General features: G+C 42.6%; 1 protein-coding gene across 6 annotated transcripts in view; it reads left to right on the top strand.

Moving 5' to 3' along the window:
• LOC117365766 (cytotoxic T-lymphocyte protein 4-like) overlaps positions 1–21,733 on the top strand; it is a 58,360-nt gene extending 36,627 nt beyond the window's left edge. For 2 of the 6 annotated variants that reach the window (XM_033956556.1, XM_033956555.1), the window contains 4 exons: positions 9,041–9,076; positions 10,534–10,587; positions 17,870–17,986; positions 20,591–21,733. In XM_033956556.1, coding sequence (XP_033812447.1) covers positions 9,041–9,076; positions 10,534–10,587; positions 17,870–17,986; positions 20,591–20,772 — 389 coding nt within the window. In that variant the 3' untranslated portion in view covers positions 20,773–21,733. The remainder of the gene's footprint in view (positions 1–9,040; positions 9,077–10,533; positions 10,588–17,869; positions 17,987–20,590) is intronic. The other 4 variants (XM_033956557.1, XM_033956558.1, XM_033956559.1 and 1 more) reach the window with 4 other exon arrangements.
• Positions 21,734–21,983: the final 250 nt, after the last annotated feature.

The following is a 21,983-nucleotide window of genomic DNA, read 5'->3' on the forward strand; positions in this document are numbered from 1 at the left end:
ACCTACTTTTTACATGCTGTACTGGAAGGATTTATAATTGATGGTGTTGAACATGAATTGGAACACGTGACTATTGCACTTGCACTTTTTTCTGGATATTTTCACTGATTGGGACTGGGATTCGGATAAAAAACATAATAGTCTGAATTTCATCTTTATTGCTTTTGAAGCTAAGTGAATATTTATTTATTAGCTATTATGATTGTCTGATAGCAGGTTTAACGCTGTGAAATGTTATGAAATTTCTCTGCTCCTTCCTCTGAATTGTCCTTTCTTTTTCTTTTTTATCTTCTGTTATTGCTTTATAGTATGATATTAAGAATTTAAATTATTGTATGAATTAAATAGTATGATTATATTTAAATTGTGGATTTCTCTATGATTGACTACATCTGATGCTGTGAATCCTTATGATATACAGTTGTTTTTTTTTTCTTTTGTTGATAATACAGTTAAGACAACCATAACTTCAATGTAATTCATTGAGAATTAAACTTCTTGCCCTAGGTGAAAGTTTTTGAACATAGGGATCCCAAGTCTTCATAAAAAGACGGGTTCGTCTAGGACAGGGGTCTGCAACCTTTAAGACATAAAGAGCCACTTGGACCCGTTTTCGAAAAGAAAAAAAAACTTGGAGCCGCAAAACCATTATAAAACAAATCTAACACTGCATATATTGTTTCTTATCTTAATGCTATATATAGGATCACTAAATTGAAAATAAAATCATTTTTCCTACCTTTGCTATTTGGTGATTTCATGAGTCTCTGGTTGCACTTTCTTCTTCTGACTGTGCATCCAATCTTTCTTCCTTTCTTTCAGCCTCCTGTATGTTTCCTCTCCTCCAGACCTCATTCTCTCCCCCAACTTTTTCTTTCTGTCTCCCTGTTCCCCCTTCTTTTTGTCTCCGTGCCCTCCCCCAAGCCACTCGGTTTGCTGCCACCGCAATCGGGGAACAGCCCCCAAGCCACCGCCGTCCCAAGCTTTCCCTGCAGAAGTGTTGCGCTGACCAGCATTCCGCTCCCTGACGTCAATTCTGACGTAGGAGAGGAAGTTCCAGGCCAACAAGGCATTTCTCCTCATTCCATCCAGCCTGAGCCCCATCTCTCCTTGATCCAGCATTTCCCTTCTGTGTCTGTCAGAATTACCATTCCACCTATTTTCCAGCATCACCCTTCTTTGTGTCCATCTCACCTATATCCCTATCTCACCACTTTTTCAGAATCTTCATTTGTCTCTGTCCTTATCTTTACGCCATGTTCACCATTTGCCCTTTCAATGTCTTTATCTACCCCCCCCCCACTTTTTCAGCATTACTTCTATGTCTCTATTTCACCTCCTCTTCATGTCCCCTCTGTATCTCTATCCTTATTCAGTAGGTCCTGCTTACCCTTTCTCTTCTTTGTGTCACTATCTCCATTTTCAGCTTTCCCCCCCTTTTCCTTTGTTACTGCACCCTGTAGCTAGAATCTTTCCACCCTCCCTCCACTCCGGCCCAGCCCAGTATGAAATATTTCCTTTTGTTTCCCTCCCCTCTCTCTTTCTCTCTCTCTTCTCCTCCCTCACCCACGAGTCCTGTATCTGGCCCTCTCCCTTCTACCTGCACCTGGCAACACCCCCCTGCTCCGCGGCTCTCTTCAGCAACTCGTCAGCAGCAGTGATCAAGACAAGCTGCCGACATCGAGGCCTTCCCTCTACGAGTCCCGCCTTTGTGGAAAAAGGAAGTTGAAACAAGCGGGACTCGCAGAGGGTAGGCCCCGACGTCAGAAGCTTGTGTCGATCGCTGCTGCTGAGTTGCCGAAGAGAGCCGCGGAGCAGGGGATGTGGCCGGAAGCAGGTAGAAGGGAGAGGGAGATAGGAAGGCTGTAGATCTCCGGAGCATGACACCGACCCCGGCCAGGATGATTTCTTTTTCAGGCACCTTACAAGTCCAGCGTCGCGGCGGGAAATAGCCATGCTGAGCAGTGAGCTCAGCACTACACAGATGAAAGCCTTGCTTGCTGATTGGTCCGGCAGCACGGCGGGGCGGGGCCGCCGGACCAATCAGCAAGCAAGGCTTTCATCTGTGTATGTGCTGAGCTCACTGCTCAGCATGGCTATTTCCCGCCGCGACGCTGGACTTGTAAGGTGCATGCCTGCGTGACACACTACCGGAGCCGCAGCAAAGGTGGAAAAGAGCCGCATGCGGCTCTGGAGCCGCAGGTTGCCGACCCCCGGTCTAGGAGATTGACGAACCTCCCAGACCTCAAATAAAAGTAAACGATGCAACTGGTTCCTCCAATGCCAAAAACTTGGAGATTCTTTCTGTAATCAATCAGATAGAACTTTTGCCTTCCAAGCAGCCAAGTCGAACCCATGGCTAGCACAGATGATACTCGAGGCCCCCACTTACCTATCATTCAGAAAACTACTAAAAACGTACCTTTTCAGCAAACACGACCCTTAATAATCCATTCACCTCACATGACACTTACCCCACCCCTGCCCCCTTCCTCCTTCACCAGTCCCTCCCTCCCCCACTCTCTACCTCCCCTACCTAGCTCGATCAAACCTGCAATTTCTGTAATATTGTTGTAAACCTGCCCTCTTTGCAGACAGTTAAGAATCGCTGTAATTTCACGGCTGACTGCGGCAAATCACTGTAATTTATCGTAACTCAGCCTGCAATTTGCTGTTAAAAATACTTCTAATTATGCTGTAAATCTGCTTCTAATTTTGTAAACCTACTTCTAATTTTGTTGTAAATCTGCTATTCAATGCAGATCATTTGCTAATTGATGTAAACCGCCTAGAACTCACTGGGTATGGCTGTATATAAGAATAAAGAATAATAATAATAATATAATAAAACCCTTAGCGGACATACACAGTGGGAAATTTGTGCATCCGTGATCCATGGTGTCGCATGCGCAGTAGGAGCGGCTGATTCTGATGCGTGCAGCATGTTTCCACATCAGCGTAAGAGAAGCACGGTGGTTTCCTTCAGCTGAGCAATTTCTGGTGCTTCCCCTATCGGTAGTCTTAGTTGCGGTAGCCAGCAGCAGTGGCTGACTGCTGGCACCGATAGTAGGTAGGTAGCAATTGTGGGGGGCCAGTAAGGGGGGACAGGCATCGGCTTTTGGCACTGGAGGGAAGGAGTCATGCAGGCAGGCTGGCTTTAGCGCGGCAGAGAGGGAGATAGGTAGGCTGGCTAGCTTTGGGGGACGGGGGTGGGACAAAGGCTGGAAGGCAGTGAGGGGGGACATAGGAAGGAGCACTGGGGGCACTATGGACATAAGAAGGAGGCACTAAGGACATGGGGAAGGAGGCACTGGGGGCACTAAGGACATAGAAAGGAGGCACTGGGGACACTAAGGACATGGGAAGGAGGCACTGGAGCACTAAGGACATGGGAAGGAGGCATTGGGGGCACTAAGGACATAGAAAGGAGGCACTGGGGACACTAAGGACATGGGAAGGAGGCACTGGAGCACTAAGGACATGGGAAGGAGGCACTGGAGCACTAAGGACATAGGAAGGAGGCACTGGAGCACTAAGAACATGGGAAGGAGGCACTGGGGGCACTAAGGACATAGAAAGGAGGCACTGGGGACACTAAGGACATGGGAAGGAGGCACTGGAGCACTAAGGACATGGGAAGAAGGTACTGGGGCATTAAGGACATGGGAAGGAGGCACTGGGGCACTAAGGACATAGGAAGGAAGGAGGGAGGGAATGGAAAGGGACAATTGTTGGGCCTGAGTGCAGAAAGAATGAAAGAAATACAGCGGCCAAGGAGAGAGAGAGAGAGACAGAAAGGAAGACAGACAGTGGAAAAGGAGAGAGAGAGAAAAAGATAGACAGACAGACACATCTATTCTAGCACCTGTTAATGTAACGGGCTTAAAGATGAGTACTGTATAATTTAACAAAATTTTAACCTTACTACATAGTACCTAGTATATTGTGTTATTTGATCTTCTACTCTGCCTCATATACACATCCTTCTAATCAAGAAAATCAGTCAGTTATTCAATATTTATGATATTTAAAAAATATATCTTTCGGGATTCTATGTTTAGCGTTAATGGTCATGCATCTTGGAAAATTCTCTCTTTACCCTTTCACCTTGAAAAAAAATCACACCAGAAATTTAAGACTTCTTTCTAAACATATCTGTTTTATTAAGCTTTTGAAAACCTATCATCCTTCCACTGAATCTTTCACTGGCACTATATGGCCACAATGATGGCCACACAGGAGTACAGCAGTATAACGTTTTTCTCTCTCTCTCTTTTATTGCATTGCATTCATTTCGAGTTTTATGTCTATTATTATATTGCCTTGATGGTCTGTCTCTAAGATGGAAATTTAATACAAATGAGCCCTTAACTTATAACTGGATTTCACATGTCTTTCTCTACTTCCTCATGGACAGTGACTCTCAACATTTAACTAATATTTTGAATGTTACTGGTGAGAAACAGAGGGAGCAGGAAGTCCAGTGCTGCTGCTGCACAACCCTTAACCCGTGGCACTGTGCTTGCAAGAAAGCAGAGAAATAACCAATACAGAATGATTACGGTTTATTTTATAACATTTTATTGAAGAAATCCAATAAATATACAATAATATAGTAACAATAAAATAGTCAGTACATTAAAATTCGCCATATTAATTTTCCATTACATGTCTATCATTCCTTCAAAATAAATTTTAAAATTACCTATTACATCTCTCAATACACTCCCCCTGTTACCTTCCCCCTACCCCTTCCCCCCATTCACCTCTCCCCCCTTCCCCCCATTGTTTTAAATTTAATTACAGCATTGTAATAAATGAATTAAACAATAATACAATTTAAATAGGGTTTAAATTGAAACTTCAATGAGCTTAGAGAGGCTGGAAAAAGTCTCATGAATTTGAGTGACTGAGGGGATTATATCAAAACTTGGTGACGGGACAATCGCGCGCCAGACACCAGCGCGCCAACAATCGAGCGCTGACAATTTGGCACAAGACACAAGTGCGCCATGGGAAAACTTAGTTTTAAAGAGCTCTGACGGTTCCAACCCCCCAAACCCCCCCAACAGCAGTGCAAACACTATGCAGTAAAGTGGGGAGGGGGTTCCCCACTCACATCCCACTTCAGAGCTCTTTAAAACTAAGTTTTCCCGCGGCGCGCTGGTGTCTTGCGCTGAATTGTCTGCCCTCCATTGTTGGCGCACTGGTGTCTCGCGCGCGACTGACTATGAACCCATAACTTAGCAATAAGCTAGAGGAGGGAGCCTGGGCATGGATTTAAATATTGGTCTTGTACGAGTCAGTACGTGAGGAGTGTGTGGTGCAGTGGTTGGAGCTACAGCCTCAGCACTCTGGGATTGTGGGTTCAAACCCCACGCTGCACCTTGTGACCATTGGCAAGACACTCAGTCCTCCATAGCCCCAGGTACGTTAGATAGATTGTAAGCTCACCGGGACAGAGAGGGAAAATGCTTGAGTACCTGAATGGAAAAACCGCTTAGATAATTTTGGTAGGTGGTATATAAATACCTAATAAACTTGAAACTTGAAAACCTTAGGAGAAGAAGTAGGGGTGGACCAAACAACTTCCAGCAGCCTGGCATGAACAATCAAAAGTTTATTTTCAAAGGATCCAAAATGCAAAGCCCCAACATGGGGCCATATTTTGGTGGTAAACTACCTGCTCCAAAGCTCAAATTGCTATAAAACCAAACATAAAATATAATAATATATGACAATGTATATACAGTATACAACAATAAAAAGATAATTATATCTAAATGCAATATATCAAATAACATAGAGTGTAAATAAAGTATAGAAGCAGACATCATGTATATAGGGTTTCCACAATAATTTTAAATAATCACAGCTCTAATTTATGAATAAATTATGACTTAATTAATATCTTTATTTAAATGTGAAGTGCTCAGACCTTATAACCAATGTTTTTAGTGATGTCACCAAAACGGGGTTAACAAGGGGACCATCATCGCCTTCACCGTCCCCAAACCACCATTATTATATAAACAAATCACTCCACGTGAATTGCTATTGTATTTAATATACTTATCTTCGCCAGGTGGTTGTTGGTAATGTTGAACCTCGTTGAGAAATTTTAAGAACCATGTTGTGTGAGCTTAAAAAAATTTTTTACTCTGTGTTTTTTTCTCTACTTATGGTCCCTGTCCCCCCGACCCAGGTTTCGTGTCTTCGTCAGGGAGGGACATTGATACTGAAAGAAATACATAAAAACAACGTGTTTTTAACTCAACTATTGTTAAAAAAGGTCTAAATTAATTATAATGTAGTTATATCTATTCAATCATGAAAATATTATCAATGTATTCAATAAATTTACATACCTATTACTGGCTCACTGGGACTGGACCTAACCAAAGTGTTGGGAAGACTGAAGCTCTGAGCCCAGGATAATGATTTTATAGGGAAGAGAACCGGAAAAGCTATATTAGACCGAACCGGATATGAGATCAACCAGAAAAAATGACCTCATTGCTATCCTTTATATTAATGACCATTCGATCTCGGAATTTAAACCTTCTGGGGTAAGTGTATGCCAATTGTATATAAAACGTTGTTCTTTCTGAATTAATAATTTAGAAAGATCTCATTCAAAATGTTTTATGTGAATCAATACTGTGTATCGTAAGTCTTGAAGCGTATGTGATTCACTCAGCCAATGAGGAACTAGGGGGGCGGAGATGCGTCCAGTGCGAATGCTACTCAAGTGCTCTATAATGCGGGTTTTGATTTTACGAGTTGTTTGTCCTATATATATTTTGAGACAAGGACACTGGATGTAATAAATCACTCCTTTAGAATCACATGTGGTGTCAGTGTTTAGTTTAAACCATCGACCTGCAGATGACGGAATTTGCACTTGAGTAACATTCATAACATGACCACATACCCGGCACTTACCACATGGTTGATGTGGCATCCTAGTAGTTGTGACAATATCCGAATTATTATGTTTTAATTTTTCTCCCAAATTGGGGCCCCTCGAAAACGCAAATTTAGGCCTTTGAGTCAGCGATGGATGACATTGGAGTATTGGCCAGTATTTCAAAATGATGTGTTTAATCGCATTGCTACTGCCGGTATAGGGCATGACACAAACTGTGTCCTGTTTAGTTGTTTCTCTAGTGTTTGGCAACATTAGCCATGGCCGATAACAATTTTTCGCTCTTTTCCAAGCTCTTCTTGTTACTTTCCCAGGATACCCACGGTCTTTAAATTTGTCATATAATTCTTTAGCTTGCTTATTAAAATCTTGGTCATCTGAACATATCCTTCTTAAACGTAGGAATTGACCTACCGGAATCCCATTTCTTAAAGCTCTTGGATGGAAGCTTCCATATTGTAAAAGTGAATTTCGATCAGACGTTTTTTTGTACAGGGAGGTGGAAATTTGGTTATCATATTTACTGATATTAATATCTAAAAATGATGCTTGATGTTGGTTATATTGATAAGTAAATTTAATGTTAGGATCTTTCTGATTGATATCTTCTAAAAATTTCCTTAAATCATCAACATCACCTCCCCATACAAAAAACTAAAGGAGTGATTTATTACATCCAGTGTCCTTGTCTCAAAATATATATAGGACAAACAACTCGTAAAATCAAAACCCGCATTATAGAGCACTTGAGTAGCATTCGCACTGGACGCATCTCCGCCCCCCTAGTTCCTCATTGGCTGAGTGAATCACATACGCTTCAAGACTTACGATACACAGTATTGATTCACATAAAACATTTTGAAGGAGATCTTTCTAAATTATTAATTCAGAAAGAACAACGTTTTATATACAATTGGCATACACTTACCCCAGAAGGTTTAAATTCCAAGATCGAATGGTCATTAATATAAAGGATAGCAATGAGGTCATTTTTTCTGGTTGATCTCATATCCGGTTCGGTCTAATATAGCTTTTCCGGTTCTCTTCCCTATAAAATCATTATCCTGGGCTCAGAGCTTCAGTCTTCCCAACACTTTGGTTAGGTCCAGTCCCAGTGAGCCAGTAATAGGTATGTAAATTTATTGAATACATTGATAATATTTTCACGATTGAATAGATATAACTACATTATAATTAATTTAGACCTTTTTTAACAATAGTTGAGTTAAAAACACGTTGTTTTTATGTATTTCTTTCAGTATCAATGTCCCTCCCTGACGAAGACACGAAACCTGGGTCGGGGGGACAGGGACCATAAGTAGAGAAAAAAACACAGAGTAAAGAATGTTTTTAAGCTCACACAACACGGTTCTTAAAATTTCTCAACGAGGTTCAACATTACCAACAACCACCTGGCGAAGATAAGTATATTAAATACAATAGCAATTCACGTGGAGTGATTTGTTTATATAATAATGGTGGTTTGGGGACGGTGAAGGCGATGATGGTCCCCTTGTTAACCCCGTTTTGGTGACATCACTAAAAACATTGGTTATAAGGTCTGAGCACTTCACATTTAAATAAGGATATTAATTAAGTCATAATTTATTCATAAATTAGAGCTGTGATTATTTAAAATTATTGAAGATTCTCATCACAGAATATAGTTATTTATTCCTCCATAGATTGTTTGGTATAGGGTTTCCACATACATCCAAAAGCAAGTAATATTAAGACATTAAACCTAGCACCCTTACTTCTTTTTCTAAGGTGTTTCCCATGTTGGGGCTTTCCCCCTTTTCTTCGGTTGGTTGGAACTATTTTGTACCTCAGTATTGAAAACAGGAAGACCTAAAATGGCTTACCAGTGCACATAGTGGATAGCAGTAACTGGGCATGCTTCAGACAAATACAGAAGGGCAGGTAAAAGACATGGGGGAGGGGAGAGTTGTGTTGGATGCGTACAGGAATTTATATGCTCACCTATTCACACTGGAATATTTCAATTGAGAAGACTGGATGCGCCATTTTGCTCTTTATCTGCCATCATTTTACTATGTTACTCTGCTACTAGGAAAGGAAATGTAATTGGACTTTTTCTTGGTCTCTCAGCAGAAAAGAGCACAGAAGAATCGGGTGGTTCTGGAGGTGAGAACTATGAAGCACTAACACCTACATCTTAAAATGAGAATGCCCCTCCACTAGATTTATGGTTCTTAATCCATTCCTCTGGGCCTGCCTGGCTGGTCAGATTTTCATGATACCCATAATGAATGGCGAAGTTCCATCAAGGCAGGGCATGGAAATCTATTCTTTTGCTTATTCACTGATTCTACCTGGGGTGGGGCCTTTCTACGACCTGATTGAGAACCGCTCCATTAGATAAAGTAGATGCTGGTCCCAAATAGCAGCCTGCATCCAGGCATGGGGCCCATGAGGATCATCTGTGCCAGGATCATCACAGCAAGCCAGCTGCCCTGTTTCTAGGCTCATGGTGGTGGAAGGTGTACGGCTTAGCCCCCCAAATGTAAGGATTAGCAAATACCCCAAAGGTAAGGTTTTGGAGGGGTAATGTTGAAGCAAATAAGCCCCAATGATATAATGTGGCGGCCTTACAATCCTCCAGGCCCCGGGTTTAGTACCCTCGTAGAAGATTCTCACTAGGAAGTGAAATTACTGACAAAGACAGCTAAGAGTGATTGCATAAAGAATATATATTGTGCAGAAATAGGATTAATATTACAGAAAGGCAATGTTACAGAGTTATACATCCAGCATATACTGGGTTACAAATGTACAGAAAGAAATAGACATAAGCTTTACAAATACAGAGTGGATTCAGAGACTGCTTGGGTGGGTGTGTGAGAGAGAGAGAGAGGACAGTTTACCGGCATTAATGTGTGTTTGGATAGGTAAGAGGCTGTTTAAGAAGACAGGGAAACCAAGCCAGGGTCCAAGTTCCAGAGAGAGAGAGAAAGGAGAATGGGGGGGGGGGGTATGGTCCAGGCTTCAGGTTCCAGAGAGAGAGAGGTGTTGCAGAGAGGAGGCTTTTATAGGTTGGAATCTTATTCTAAAAATATAAACTATTGTATTTCCCAGTATCTTTCTGTTTATAATTTGTAAACTGTTTGAAACAATGGTTAGTTTAATTGATAAGGAAGGTGTAACACTTACAGGAATGGTAGATGGGATTAGTCTCTGGCTTCTTTGTCCCAATCAAATAGCATATCTTCTTGATAAACAGTCCACTCTGGCTGGATGCTTAATGTATGTGAATTCTGTGCAGAAGCATTTAGGGTCTATCTGCATCAACATTCCAGAGTCAGATTGATATAATGTCCCATAGGCCTCTGCTGACATTGGTTAGGCCAACCGAAAATGCTGACTGCTAGCAATACTAGGCTGACAGAGGCACCCCACTTTAGCCAGCTTTTCAGAGCTGCCATTTTGCATTTTATTTCTCTTATTATTTCCTTAGCTTTTAGTAACTTTGTCACTGTTGAGTGTAAACCAAACTGGATTTGACAACCATTTGGATGGGGTGCTTTGCTATCCCATCTTCCCTTCCCCTTGTACTCTGTTAAGTGTGTGTTCTGTTGTTCCAGATGCCTCTTTTTTCACTTGGCCCAATGAAGTGTCCCAGACTATCCCTAGATATGGTAAGATACAGGGTTTGTTTACACGTTCAGGAGTTACAGCCTTTAGGAAAAGGGCAAAGGAAAATAATCCAGCTTCCCGACTGGTTATTTTTATGAGATGATGGTGTCTAATGAGGTTCAAATACTGTTCTTCACACCATTATTGCAACAAGACGGTTCTGGTTCATAAAAATAATTTCACTATGTTTGGAGTTAATCCACACTACCTTGGGATGGTTCTTTTGGCATCCAGTTCCAGAGCTGAGATTCCTCCTCCCTTCTTATAATATTTCTAAGCACAACCAAAGATACAGGCTTTATTAAAAGTACAGTCCATCTCAAATCTTGTATTGTAGGGAAAAAGTGCATCTTACAACAATGGATGCAGGAGACATCTCCTTCCTTCTGGCATTGGCACAATCGTCTTCATGAGTTATTGTTATGGGAATTCTGGGATCTTCGTTTGACTTTTAGGAAATCAAAACTTTTTTATTCGGCATGGGGCCCCTATATACAATCATTGCCTCATCGTGTGCGCAGCTCTCTCCTCAGTCACTTGGGGGATGCAGCCGTTCCTCGTATTGGTGGGATTTGATATGGTGGTTCTGACTGGTACACGCACACACACTTTCATGCTTCTCTCTTTCTTTTTCACTACGGGGAAGTTTGGGTAGATTGGCAAGAGTTTGGGAGGGCCGGGAATTAATGGTCTAAGAAGGGGTTTCACTGGGGTTCATAATAATCCAGGGTCCTGGTGTGTTATAATGTTCCTTTGGGTTATTCCTCTGTTGGGCTTGTCGAAGAGTTATTTATTCTTTTTGTATAGTCATGGCCTAATCTCTTTATTGTTCACTTCTCTAGAGGTTGTGGGGGATGGGGGGGGGGTGAAGGGGTAGGAATGTTGTTATATACTTTTCACTATTGTATTTTCATTCTTGCAGTGTCAATATTTCTGTATTATTCTGTTTTCTGATGTTACAATTTGAAATTGATGCAGGACTTTAGATGTTCTTTGTATTAGCTATATTCCTAAATTTGCCATTGGTGATTATATTTGTTTTTTGCATCAATAAAAATTGTTTGATCGTGAAAGTACAGTCCAATAATCCAAACCTTTGAGGGCTTCTCAATCGCGCAGAGTTCTGTCCAGAGTCATTTTTAGCCTTTGATCCATGAGTTGTTGTATCAGGACCTTCAGGGACCCCTGAGGAAAACAGTTTTGTCGAAACACAGACCGTGTTGGGTCCAGAGTCCTCAACCATTTAGGTCCTAGGTATTTATGTGGATTATTGGATTGTACTTTTAATAAAGCCTGCATCTTGAACATCATCTTCTCCACAGCGTCTTTGATTTTGTTTTGTCAGATTTTCATTTCTGTGGAGCACCAAGGGTCAACCTTTTGTTTGCGAATATTTCTTAGTACAGCAGTCACAAAAGAAGGCAAAACTCTGGAAAGGATAGTGCATTATGCTGAAATTACTACTACTACTTATCACTTATATAGTGCTGAAAGGTGTATGCAGTGCTGTACATTTTGACATTTATAGACGGTCCCTGTTGGGAAGAGCTTACAATCTAACTTGGACAGACAGATATGACATATAGGGTTGGGGATGCAGAACCTAAAGTGAGAGAAGTTAGGAGTTGAAAGCATTTTCAAAGAGGTGGGCTTTTAACTGGGCCTTGAACACTACCGTAGGAATTCAGGTAGCTTGTTCCAAGCATACAGCGCAACAAGGCAGAAGGGGCGGAATCTGGAGTTGGCAGTTGAAGAGAAGGGCACAGATAGGAGGGACATACCAGCTGAGTGGAGGGTGGGAAGGGGGATCATAGGGGAGATAAGTAAAGAGAGATAGTGAGGGGCAGCTGAGTGAGGGCAGGATTTTCAAAAAACCCTGTTAAAAAGCGACAGTCTGCTACGGCAGCCGTTTTGATACTGAATCTAAAAACCTGAGACATTCTTTAAAAAATCGTGCATGCACATAAGATTGACAGACAGCAGCGAAGATTTCCTACATTTGTATGCGCAGAAAACACAATTTTTTAAAAAAACCACTCTCCTGCTGCACCATTGGATGAAAGGAAGGGAGAGAAAGGGAGAAGCAACATTGACATTTTTCAATCGTATATAAAACATGCCTTTCTCTCAAAAAAAAACTACTATAATTCAGGTAAATCTTGTAATTTGTTTTTAATGTAAAATTTAATCAAGACCCACAACCAGAAACACACAAACCAAGGGTATCATACACGTGCTCAAGAAGAAATGGTTTTTAACAAGCGTGCATGAAACATGCCTATCTCTCCCAAAAACTCAAAAGAAGTGTGATTTTAATACCCTCCACTAAAAATATATAGATACACTTTTTTTTCCCCATTAGCCATAGTCAAAACACAAGTGCTGGCACTGTAACAGTACCCCCAGACCAGTCGCTGTTTTTTGTCGCGAAAAGCCGATGCCACTCTTCGAAAATGCCTCAACAATTTTTAAGAATCCACCGGAGGGCTCATTTCAATGTTAAAGAGCCCATTTGCATGCCATTGTCGGAGACTGCTAGAAACCTCGCTAGAGACAGAGATAATCTGTTTTGATAATCCGCCGCTGCCGGAAAACTGCTTAGTGACCGCGTTAAAGTTTTGAGAATCTTGCCCTGAGTGCATTTATAGGTCAGTAAGAGAAGTTTGAATTGTATAAGTAGATTATAGGATCTCTGTGAACACAGTTTCACAAAGGTAAGATCCTATCAGATAAACCTGATGGAGAACTTTCATAAGATGACTGAGTATTAGGGAGGCATGCTTCTTGTACTTTCTTCACGCCTCTGACTTTGTGTGTCCAAGTGACCTTTCATTGGTAGATGTTGCCTAATGTTTGGCTCTGTTCTGTCTAGAAGGCTTTGTCAGCTAGACAGTTTAGGACAGTGTTCTTCAACCTTTTTACACCCGTGGACCGGCAGAAATAAAATAATTATTTTGTGGACCGGCAAACTACTAGGACTAAAATTTAAAAACTCCGTTTACGCCCCATCTCCGTGAGCTCGGTCCCCGCAAACCATCTGATCCCATCTGCACAAGCCGCAATTATGATTTTATATTGAACATATTTTATTAAAGTATAAAAAGAAACAATATTCTGAACAATTGTGATTTTATAAATACATATATACAGAGCACGGACAAACAAAACCCCTGTCTCCCCTCCCCTTCACATATATCCCCTCTACTATCAAGAAAACTGAACAAGCCAACTTCATAGAAATATCATGCTAACAGAATACTGCAATCCCCAGTTATGTCTCTAGCAGGATATATATTTCAAATCTGATATATTCTAATCACGAAATAGAAATACAATTATTTGTTTCTACCTTTTGTTGTCTCTGGTTTCTGCTTTCATCTTTTTTTCAATCTCTTCCTTCCAGCGTCTGCCCTCTCTTTCTCTTCAATCCAGCATCTGCCCCTTCCATCTACTGTCTGACCTCTCCCCCTTCCATATGGTATTTGTCTTCTTTCTATGTCCCTCTCCCCTTTCCATCCAGCCTATGCCCCTCTCTCCTTTTTACACGATTCACTCCAGCTTCACTGCTCTCTTCATTTTTATCTCTCCTACACCAGATCTAGCATCTTTGTCCCTCTCAATTTCACTGCTGCCCCCCTTCCCATCTCATTCCTTTCTCTCCCCTTCCCCTCCTCTAATCTTTCTGCAAGCTGTTTTCTTCCTTTTTTCTTCACCCTTCCCTCCTCCCCCTGTCCAGAAGTAACTCTCTTCCCTTTCCTTTCCCTCCTCCCCTCCCAGCATCATCTCTCCTTCTCCCTCCCTCCAGGTCCAGTAGCAGCTATCCATTTTTCCCCCTTGCCCAGCAGCTTCCCAGACTCCTTTCCCTCCTCCCCTCCCAGCAGCATCTCTCCTTCTCCCTCTCCAGGTCCAGTAGCAGCTGTCCCTTTTTCCCCCTTACCCAGCAGCTTCCCAGACTCCTTTCCCTCCTCCCCTCCCAGCAGCATCTCTCCTTCTCCCTCTCCAGGTCCAGTAGCAGCTGTCCCTTTTTTATTTCCACCATGCCCAGCAGCTTCCCAGACTCCTTTCCCTCCTCCCCTCCCAGCAGCATCTCTCCTTCTCCCTATCCAGGACCAGTAGCAGCTGTCCCTTTTTTTTTCACCATGCCTAGCAGCTTTCTCCCCTCCCAGCAACTCTCCTTACTTGCCAGCGCTGCGATTCAGTAAGGCAGCCTCGGGTCTTTTGTCAGGTCGCACCGCCTCTGAGGAAAGCGGAAGTTGCATCATCAGAGGCGGCCCGACTCAGCAAAAGCTCCAAGGCTTCCTTCTTCAATCACTGCGTTTGTAAGGAGAGCTGATGGGAGGGGAGAAAGCACAGTGTGAGGCTCCCTATTATCTCTCCGGCGCTGCGCGAAGGACAGTTCCTCGATCTTGCCGGTCCTGCGCAGACCGGCAGGAAATTGAAGAAGTTGATCTCGCCAGTCCTACGCGGACCGGCAGGAATTTTCTGCAGACTGGCGGTTGAAGAACTGTGTTCTAGACTGACTGTCAACCCTGTCAGTTTCCCGTCTTCGTTTCCAGCATATAGCCTGATGGGTTCTGGTATGCTTAAGCCTATCGATCTGCCTGCATATCTCTTCTAGACTGACTGTCAACCCTGTCAGTTTCCCGTCTTCGTTTCCAGCATATAGCCTGATGGGTTCTGGTATGCTGTGTATATCCTCTTCGGTAAATACAGACGTAAAAAATGTGTTCAGTTTGTTGGCGATTTCTTTATCCTCCTTTAGCACTCCCTTTATTCCACGGTCATCCAACGGCCCCACTACTTCCCTCGCGGGTCATTTCCCCTTAACATATCTAAAGAACGGCTTGAAGTTTTTCGCCTCCTTGGCTATTTTTACCTTGTAGTCTCTTTTGGCCCCTTTTACTGCTTTATGGCACCTGTGTTGATGTTGTTTGTGCTTGTTCCAGTTTTCGTCCGTTTTTGACCTTTTCCATTTCTTAAACAAAGTTTTCTTGTCTCTGATCGCTTCTTTCACCTCTACAGTGAGCCATGCCGGTTCTTTGTTCTTTTTCCTCTTGGATCTTTTGTTGATACACGGTATATATAGATTTTGTGCCTCGGTGACTGTGTCCTTAAAAAGGGACCAAGCTTGCTCTAGTGTTTTTACAGTGCTTATCCTTTTCTTAATCTTCTTCCCCACCATGAGTCTCATAAGTTCAGTGCCGTGGCCGTCATTTTGGACCGATGTTTCCCACCTGCATCAAGGTTGAAGTGGATCATATTGTGATCGCTGCTTCCCAGCGTCCCTTCTACTTCTACATGTTGTGCCGGTCCTCGCCTAAGTCCAGAATTGCATTTCCTCTCGTATTTTCCTTGATGAGTTGTTCCAGGAAGCAATCACCTACAGTATCCAGGAACTTGGTCTCCCTAGCGCAGCTGAAGGTGCCTAGGTTCCAGTCTATCCCCGGATAGTTGAAGTCACCCTTGATAACTACGTTGCCTCCCTTGCAGTTGCACTTAATCTTGTCTGTCATTTCCCCATCAATTTCTTCAGACTGCCCTGGGGGTCGGTAGTAGATGCCAATCTTCGTTTCCAGTCCATTTGTTTCTGGAATTTTGACCCATAGAGACTCTAACTTATCCATCTGTTGTGGCGTGTTCTCTCCAGTAGATTCAATTCCCTCTTTAACATATATGGCAGTGCCCCCACCTTTTTGAGCCACTCTGTCTCTGCGGTAAAGTTTGTGTCCTGGTAGCACAGTGTTCCAGACCACCATGTTTCTGTGATGCCGATGATGTCAACGTTAACTTTTTGTGCCATAGCTTCTAATAATTCACCCATCTTATTCCCCTGCTCCTCTCATCCATCTTATCCCAACTACACCAGACTTAGAAAGGAGCCAGGTACATCAATAGAAATCAATACTATATAAACAGAAAACAAAATAGTGTGTGTGGGGGGGGGAGGGGCGGGGGGAAGATGAGGGATAAAGCTCACCAATTAGCTGAAGCATAACAGAATCAGAACTGCCTATCCCCCAAAACAATAACCATCCAGATCCAATGATCTCAAACAATCCCCCTCAACCCGAACCCTTCTATTCTATCTCCCCTCCTTTTCCAACCCACCCCTGCAGCAAACTGCCCACTCCTTTGAACACACTGTTTTACTAGTATAGTATTAAAATCTTCCTTGGACATAGCAGCAATTGTGAAATTAAAAGAAGTTTGGCAGAAGGATCTACATATAACTCTCACTGACCAGCACTTTCTGGAACTCTTCGCAGTGCTCTATTACTTTGTAAAATTTGCAGATTTTCAGGAAATACAATTAAAATGATAACATAGGCATTATTTTACAACAAACAGGGTGGCACAGTTGGGGCTCTGGGACAGCAATGTCTGTATAAAATGTGAACATATTGCGAGACCGTATGTGCACTCATTTCTGGAATGTTCTAAATTAACCATATGGCAAGAGGCTTTGCCTATTTTGGAATTTATAACACAAAATATACCGGAATGGGATTATGAAACAATTCTTTTAGGTGTACGGCATACTTTAATAACACAGGGCATCAGGCTTCAGGTTTATTTAAAATTTGATAAAATTGCTGATAATTCTTATAAGCGATGCACATTTAAAAAACCAGGGTCAAATATTACAAGCCCCTCAGCAAAGATTTATTTACAATGTGATTCTGCTCATCAAGAAGGTGATATTACGAGTAGTCTACTGGTTATTATCACAGGATGCTCCACCCATGTCATAATGGTTGGCCCGCATGCGAGAGCTAGCTAAATTTGAAATGCTTACCTATAAAAGCATGCAGCACCCAGATAGAAAACAGTTTGATGCAATTTGGGAAAACTTTCTGGAATCTCAAGCCAAAGATAGAAATTTAGGGTCATGGTGATGAGTGTTGGCAAGTATGACATAGAAAATGCAGTGTCAGAAGAGAAAGATGCTACATCTCCTGAGCTGACAAAAAATGAGGAAAAAACAGCAGAGATTGTTCCACGGTTATATAAATCCTTCTGTCTGTAGGGTCCAATTACTGTTACTCTGAAGTTTAAATTTGAATGATTACTGTTTCCTGCTGATTAAAGATTTGTACCATACTGTATCCTGTTGTATTTAGTTCACAAGAATTGGTTTCTATATCTCTGCCAATAAAATAAACATTAAAAAATCATTAAAAAATTAAAATAAATAAAGTCAGATCATCCATTCTTGCTTCATAATAGTGCTCACCTAAAATCTTCTGGAAAGTGCTAGGAGTGACATCAAGTTTTCCTCTGCAGATCCCATCATATGGCCATACATTGCCTCAGCGGGGACTGTTGTGATCCTGGTGTTTGTGGTAACCTGGTACTGCATGCAGAAAAGGCGGAAAAGCAGCAGCAACAGCAGTAGTGCAGGTGAGAGACCAGAGCCCAACTAAACCTGAGAAAAAAGAGCTTGCACACACCTGCCAGGTTCTAATCTCAGACCAGGAATAATAGTTACAGAGATGCCAAGGGTGAACAATCCCAAATAATAAGATTTACCAAGCCAAGGAGTGAGGTTGAAGACCAAAGAGTGAGATTTGTCAGATGGTACATCCAGGGTATAAATCTAGAATGATTTATGTGTAGTCATTGGCGTAGTAAGGGAGTGGATCTTTAAATGTTTACTGGTGCGAACGGCATCTTCCTCTTGCTGCTTGCAATGGCCTCACCTCTCTTCTGATGTCACTTCCTGGTTGTGGAACCAGGATGTGATGTCAGAAGGGTGCTGAGGCTAGAGTGAGCAGTAGGTGGAAGATGCTGCTCACACAGGTGAACATTTCAAGAAAGGGCAGGGGGGGGTTACTCATGTGATAGGGAAGAGTAGGGGGATGGGGTGCGCAAAGCACGGTAATGCTGCTACACCACTGAGTGTAGTATTGCTTTACAAATGAATCAAGACAGCATTAAATGATATTGGCTTTTCTTTTGAGTTTCTGGAAGAACACAGACAAAGTTGGGAGCAATTAGGGTAAAGTTTTTGGGATGAAAATTGTCTTCTACCCAGGAGTTAAAAGTATGGTTTCAGAGCACATGTTCTCTCAGTAAAGAGAAAAGGAACAGAGCAAGAAGAACCTTTAGGCAGGAAACTGTTCTCAGATCGTTCTTACTGGTTGGACCACATATAGGGCTAGATTCACAAAGGCCACAGATCGGATTCGAACCGTGGCCGGGAGGCTGATTCACAAATCGCCCTTATGCAAATGAGGATGATCGGAATCACGCCCCCAACCTCTCCAGCGATCCCAACGCATGTGCAGACCATCTGTAGATGGTCTGTACATGCACTGGCCCTCCGTGCCCGGCAGAGCTGGAAACTTTTTTTTTACTTTGCGAGCCCATGGTTTTAACCTGCTTTAAACTTGTGGGTTAAACCCATGGGCTTGCACTGCGGGGAAGGGCAGGAGAGTCGAGGCAGAGAAGAGCAGAGAGTCAGGGCAGAGAAGAGTGGAGAGTCAGGGCAGAGATCAGCCGAGAATCAGGACAGAGAGCAGAGCAGTCGGAAAGGACCTGAGTGATTGGTCCTCTACAGTCGCTTATTTTTCGATCGGTCAGCCCAGGTGGTGTCCATCATTTTTTTAGTAAATCGCTACCTGCCTGTATTTGCATGCCATTCCCCCTCATTTGAATGCGTGGATCGGATCGGGTGCAGATACGCTCGGGAGGAAGGTTAGTGAATCGGGTTGGGGGTCACTAAGTGGTCGGGGCACAATCGGTGGGCTTAGTGAATCTAGCCCATAGTTTACTTCTCTAAAGCTTCTCTTTCATTAAAGCAGTGATCAAGATCAGATGCTCTGATGAGTGAGAAATAGGGCTCAAAGAGTGGGAGAGTGGGAAAGCTTTCAAATGGGTGTGGCACATTCCTAATGAATGAGACTTGGCATCTCTATTGTTATCCTGTGGGCTGAGACAGAGTCATGTGTTATTGGTTGTAAAAGGTAATATTTCTCTCTGTATAAAGCAAGAAACCCCCAAACCATCCATCCAATGCACCTTTCATGGAGGTTTCATTTGTTTCTAATTTCTACCCCATCAGTTCCAAAATGTCACAGAATATGACTTTTTTTTGTAAAAATAGAGCTCCTCCTCTACCAACCTTATACACCTCACTGCCCCTACCCCTCACACAGGTATGTAAGGAAGGCAGGGGTCTATGATTAGAGGACTTCTGCATGGGAAGCTCCTCTGAGAAAGAATCAGGGGTTGAGGAGTATAGCATGGGACATTGCATCTGAAGGGTCAGGGACTCCAGATTCAAGGACCACTAGTTTGAGGTTGTACTTGAAAAGCAGGTCAGCAGCCATTATGTGAGACTGTCATATAACACAGGACCTAGGCCATTCTCTGGGAGAAATCATCTGAGAAAGGATCAATAGGCCAAGGTCTATACTTTAGGGATTCAGAAATGTTGAAAAACAGTCTTAGTCCCAGAGTGAATAGGTCTTATCTTCTTTCATTCATACTTGCTATAGTTAGGGTTACCATATGGCTCCAGAGAAAGGAGGATGGATTAAGACATCCAGATTTTACTTCCATTGCTTTCAAAGGAAGTAAAACTCAGATGTCTCAGTCTTCCATTGCTCAATCTGTCCTCCTTTTTCTGGAGCCATATGGTAACCCTAACCCAGGGGTGGGCAACTCTGGTCCTCGAGGGTCAGAATCCAGTTGGGTTTTCAGGATTTCTCTAATGAATATGCATTGAAAACAGTGCATGCAAATAGATCTCATGCATATTCATTGGGGAAATCCTGAAAACTTGACTGGAATACGGCTCTCGAGGACCGGAGTTCCCTACCCCTGCCCTAGCCTATAGTCAGTCTTGGTAGAAGGGTTGCATACTTTATCAGAGCATACTGGCAAACAAAAAGTAACCATAGGAAGGATTAAACCCAGTCCTGAAGCTGCGCTCTGCCTATTTAATGAATTCACCCCCTGTTTTGTTAATTCTGACTTTCTAATCTGCTTGTCTTGTTTTAGTAGAACCCTTCTATGAAAATGTAATTCGTATCAGGAAGAAGCAGACAGCAAAGACTTCCACCCCTCAGGTGAAAAGACACCAAAGCCATTATACCATGAAGCCCACCCATAAATGCCGATCGATGGAACAAAGGTCCAAGCTTGAGGCTGGAGCCCCCAAGGCTGGCATGAAAAGATGCTGAGAGTCTGTGAAGTTAGGGTCTGCTGCCATATTCAGGAACAATCCTCTAGGCCATTATCTCGGAAGAATCATGTGTGTGGGGGGGGGGAGCTTTGACTCCCACTGGCTTTCACCAGATGTACAAGCACCCAGATGGAATTCCCTCACATCAGGAGAGACCACAGTTCAATGTGCAGATTCCTCTTCCTTCATGGGGACAAAGAAGAAAATTGTACTGTCCAGCTATTAGTAATACAAGTAAGGAAAAGATTTCCTTTTACAGATTGTTGCTTTTTGATAAAGAGTGGCTATGTTGGCGGTGTGAAGTTTGGCATAAATGGAAGTTCTTACCGTCTGCGCTGAAAACATTTTCCTCTTTTCTTCGATACACCTCATACCAAAAGGAAGGGGACTGTCAAGATGGTCCCCTCACTAGCAGCCATTGAGAGTTTCGCAGTCCAAACTTTTCAGTCAACCAGAGCAAATTTCCCTGACACTAACTTGAAGTGAAGGAGCATTTTCAATTTTGGAACTGGACGTGTCACGCTCTCCTCTGGTGAGCAATCTGCTGCCTCACCCATTAGGTCTAGCAGCAGCTATAGGATCTCTTCATGCAGAAGCTGTGCTGATGGAGGCCTCAGTTGGGGGCAGAGCTGCAGCAATGACTGCTAGAGTAAAAGTCAGCGTAGGGGAGCAGTCGGCAGCAGAAGCTGGCATTAAGACTCCCTGGGTGTTTTCTCTGGAGAACATTTGGGAGGCTCCCCTGAGGTTGAACTCCACAGTAGCAATCTTGGCACAAGAAGTTTCAACCCTAGTAGATAAATTAGATGATTTGGCTAAAAATCTAGAAGGAACTGAGGAAGTTAAAATGTTACAAGATACATCTGCAGCTATACTTAAGGATAAACTGATTATTAATAGATCAAATTTATTGTGAATTATAATAGAAGATTAAATTTTCACCTGTTGAGTTTTCTAGAGTCTTCTGGAACAGCTCTTGTGGATCTTTTCAAACGATACTCGATAGAAATATTGAAGTTTCCTGTTGACACTATTCCTTCTCTAAATAAGATTTATTTTATGTGTCACAATCTAAGAAAAGGTACCAAGTCTTAGTGCACGCTTACTTGAGAAATGAGGCAACAATGCCAGTTGGGTTCTATTTATCAAATACAACAAACCACATCTTTCTATCATTTAATCTGCTAGAGATATACCGTTTCAATTAACAAA

Source organism: Geotrypetes seraphini, chromosome 8 (assembly GCF_902459505.1).
Source record: "Geotrypetes seraphini chromosome 8, aGeoSer1.1, whole genome shotgun sequence".
Lineage (NCBI taxonomy): Eukaryota > Metazoa > Chordata > Amphibia > Gymnophiona > Dermophiidae > Geotrypetes > Geotrypetes seraphini.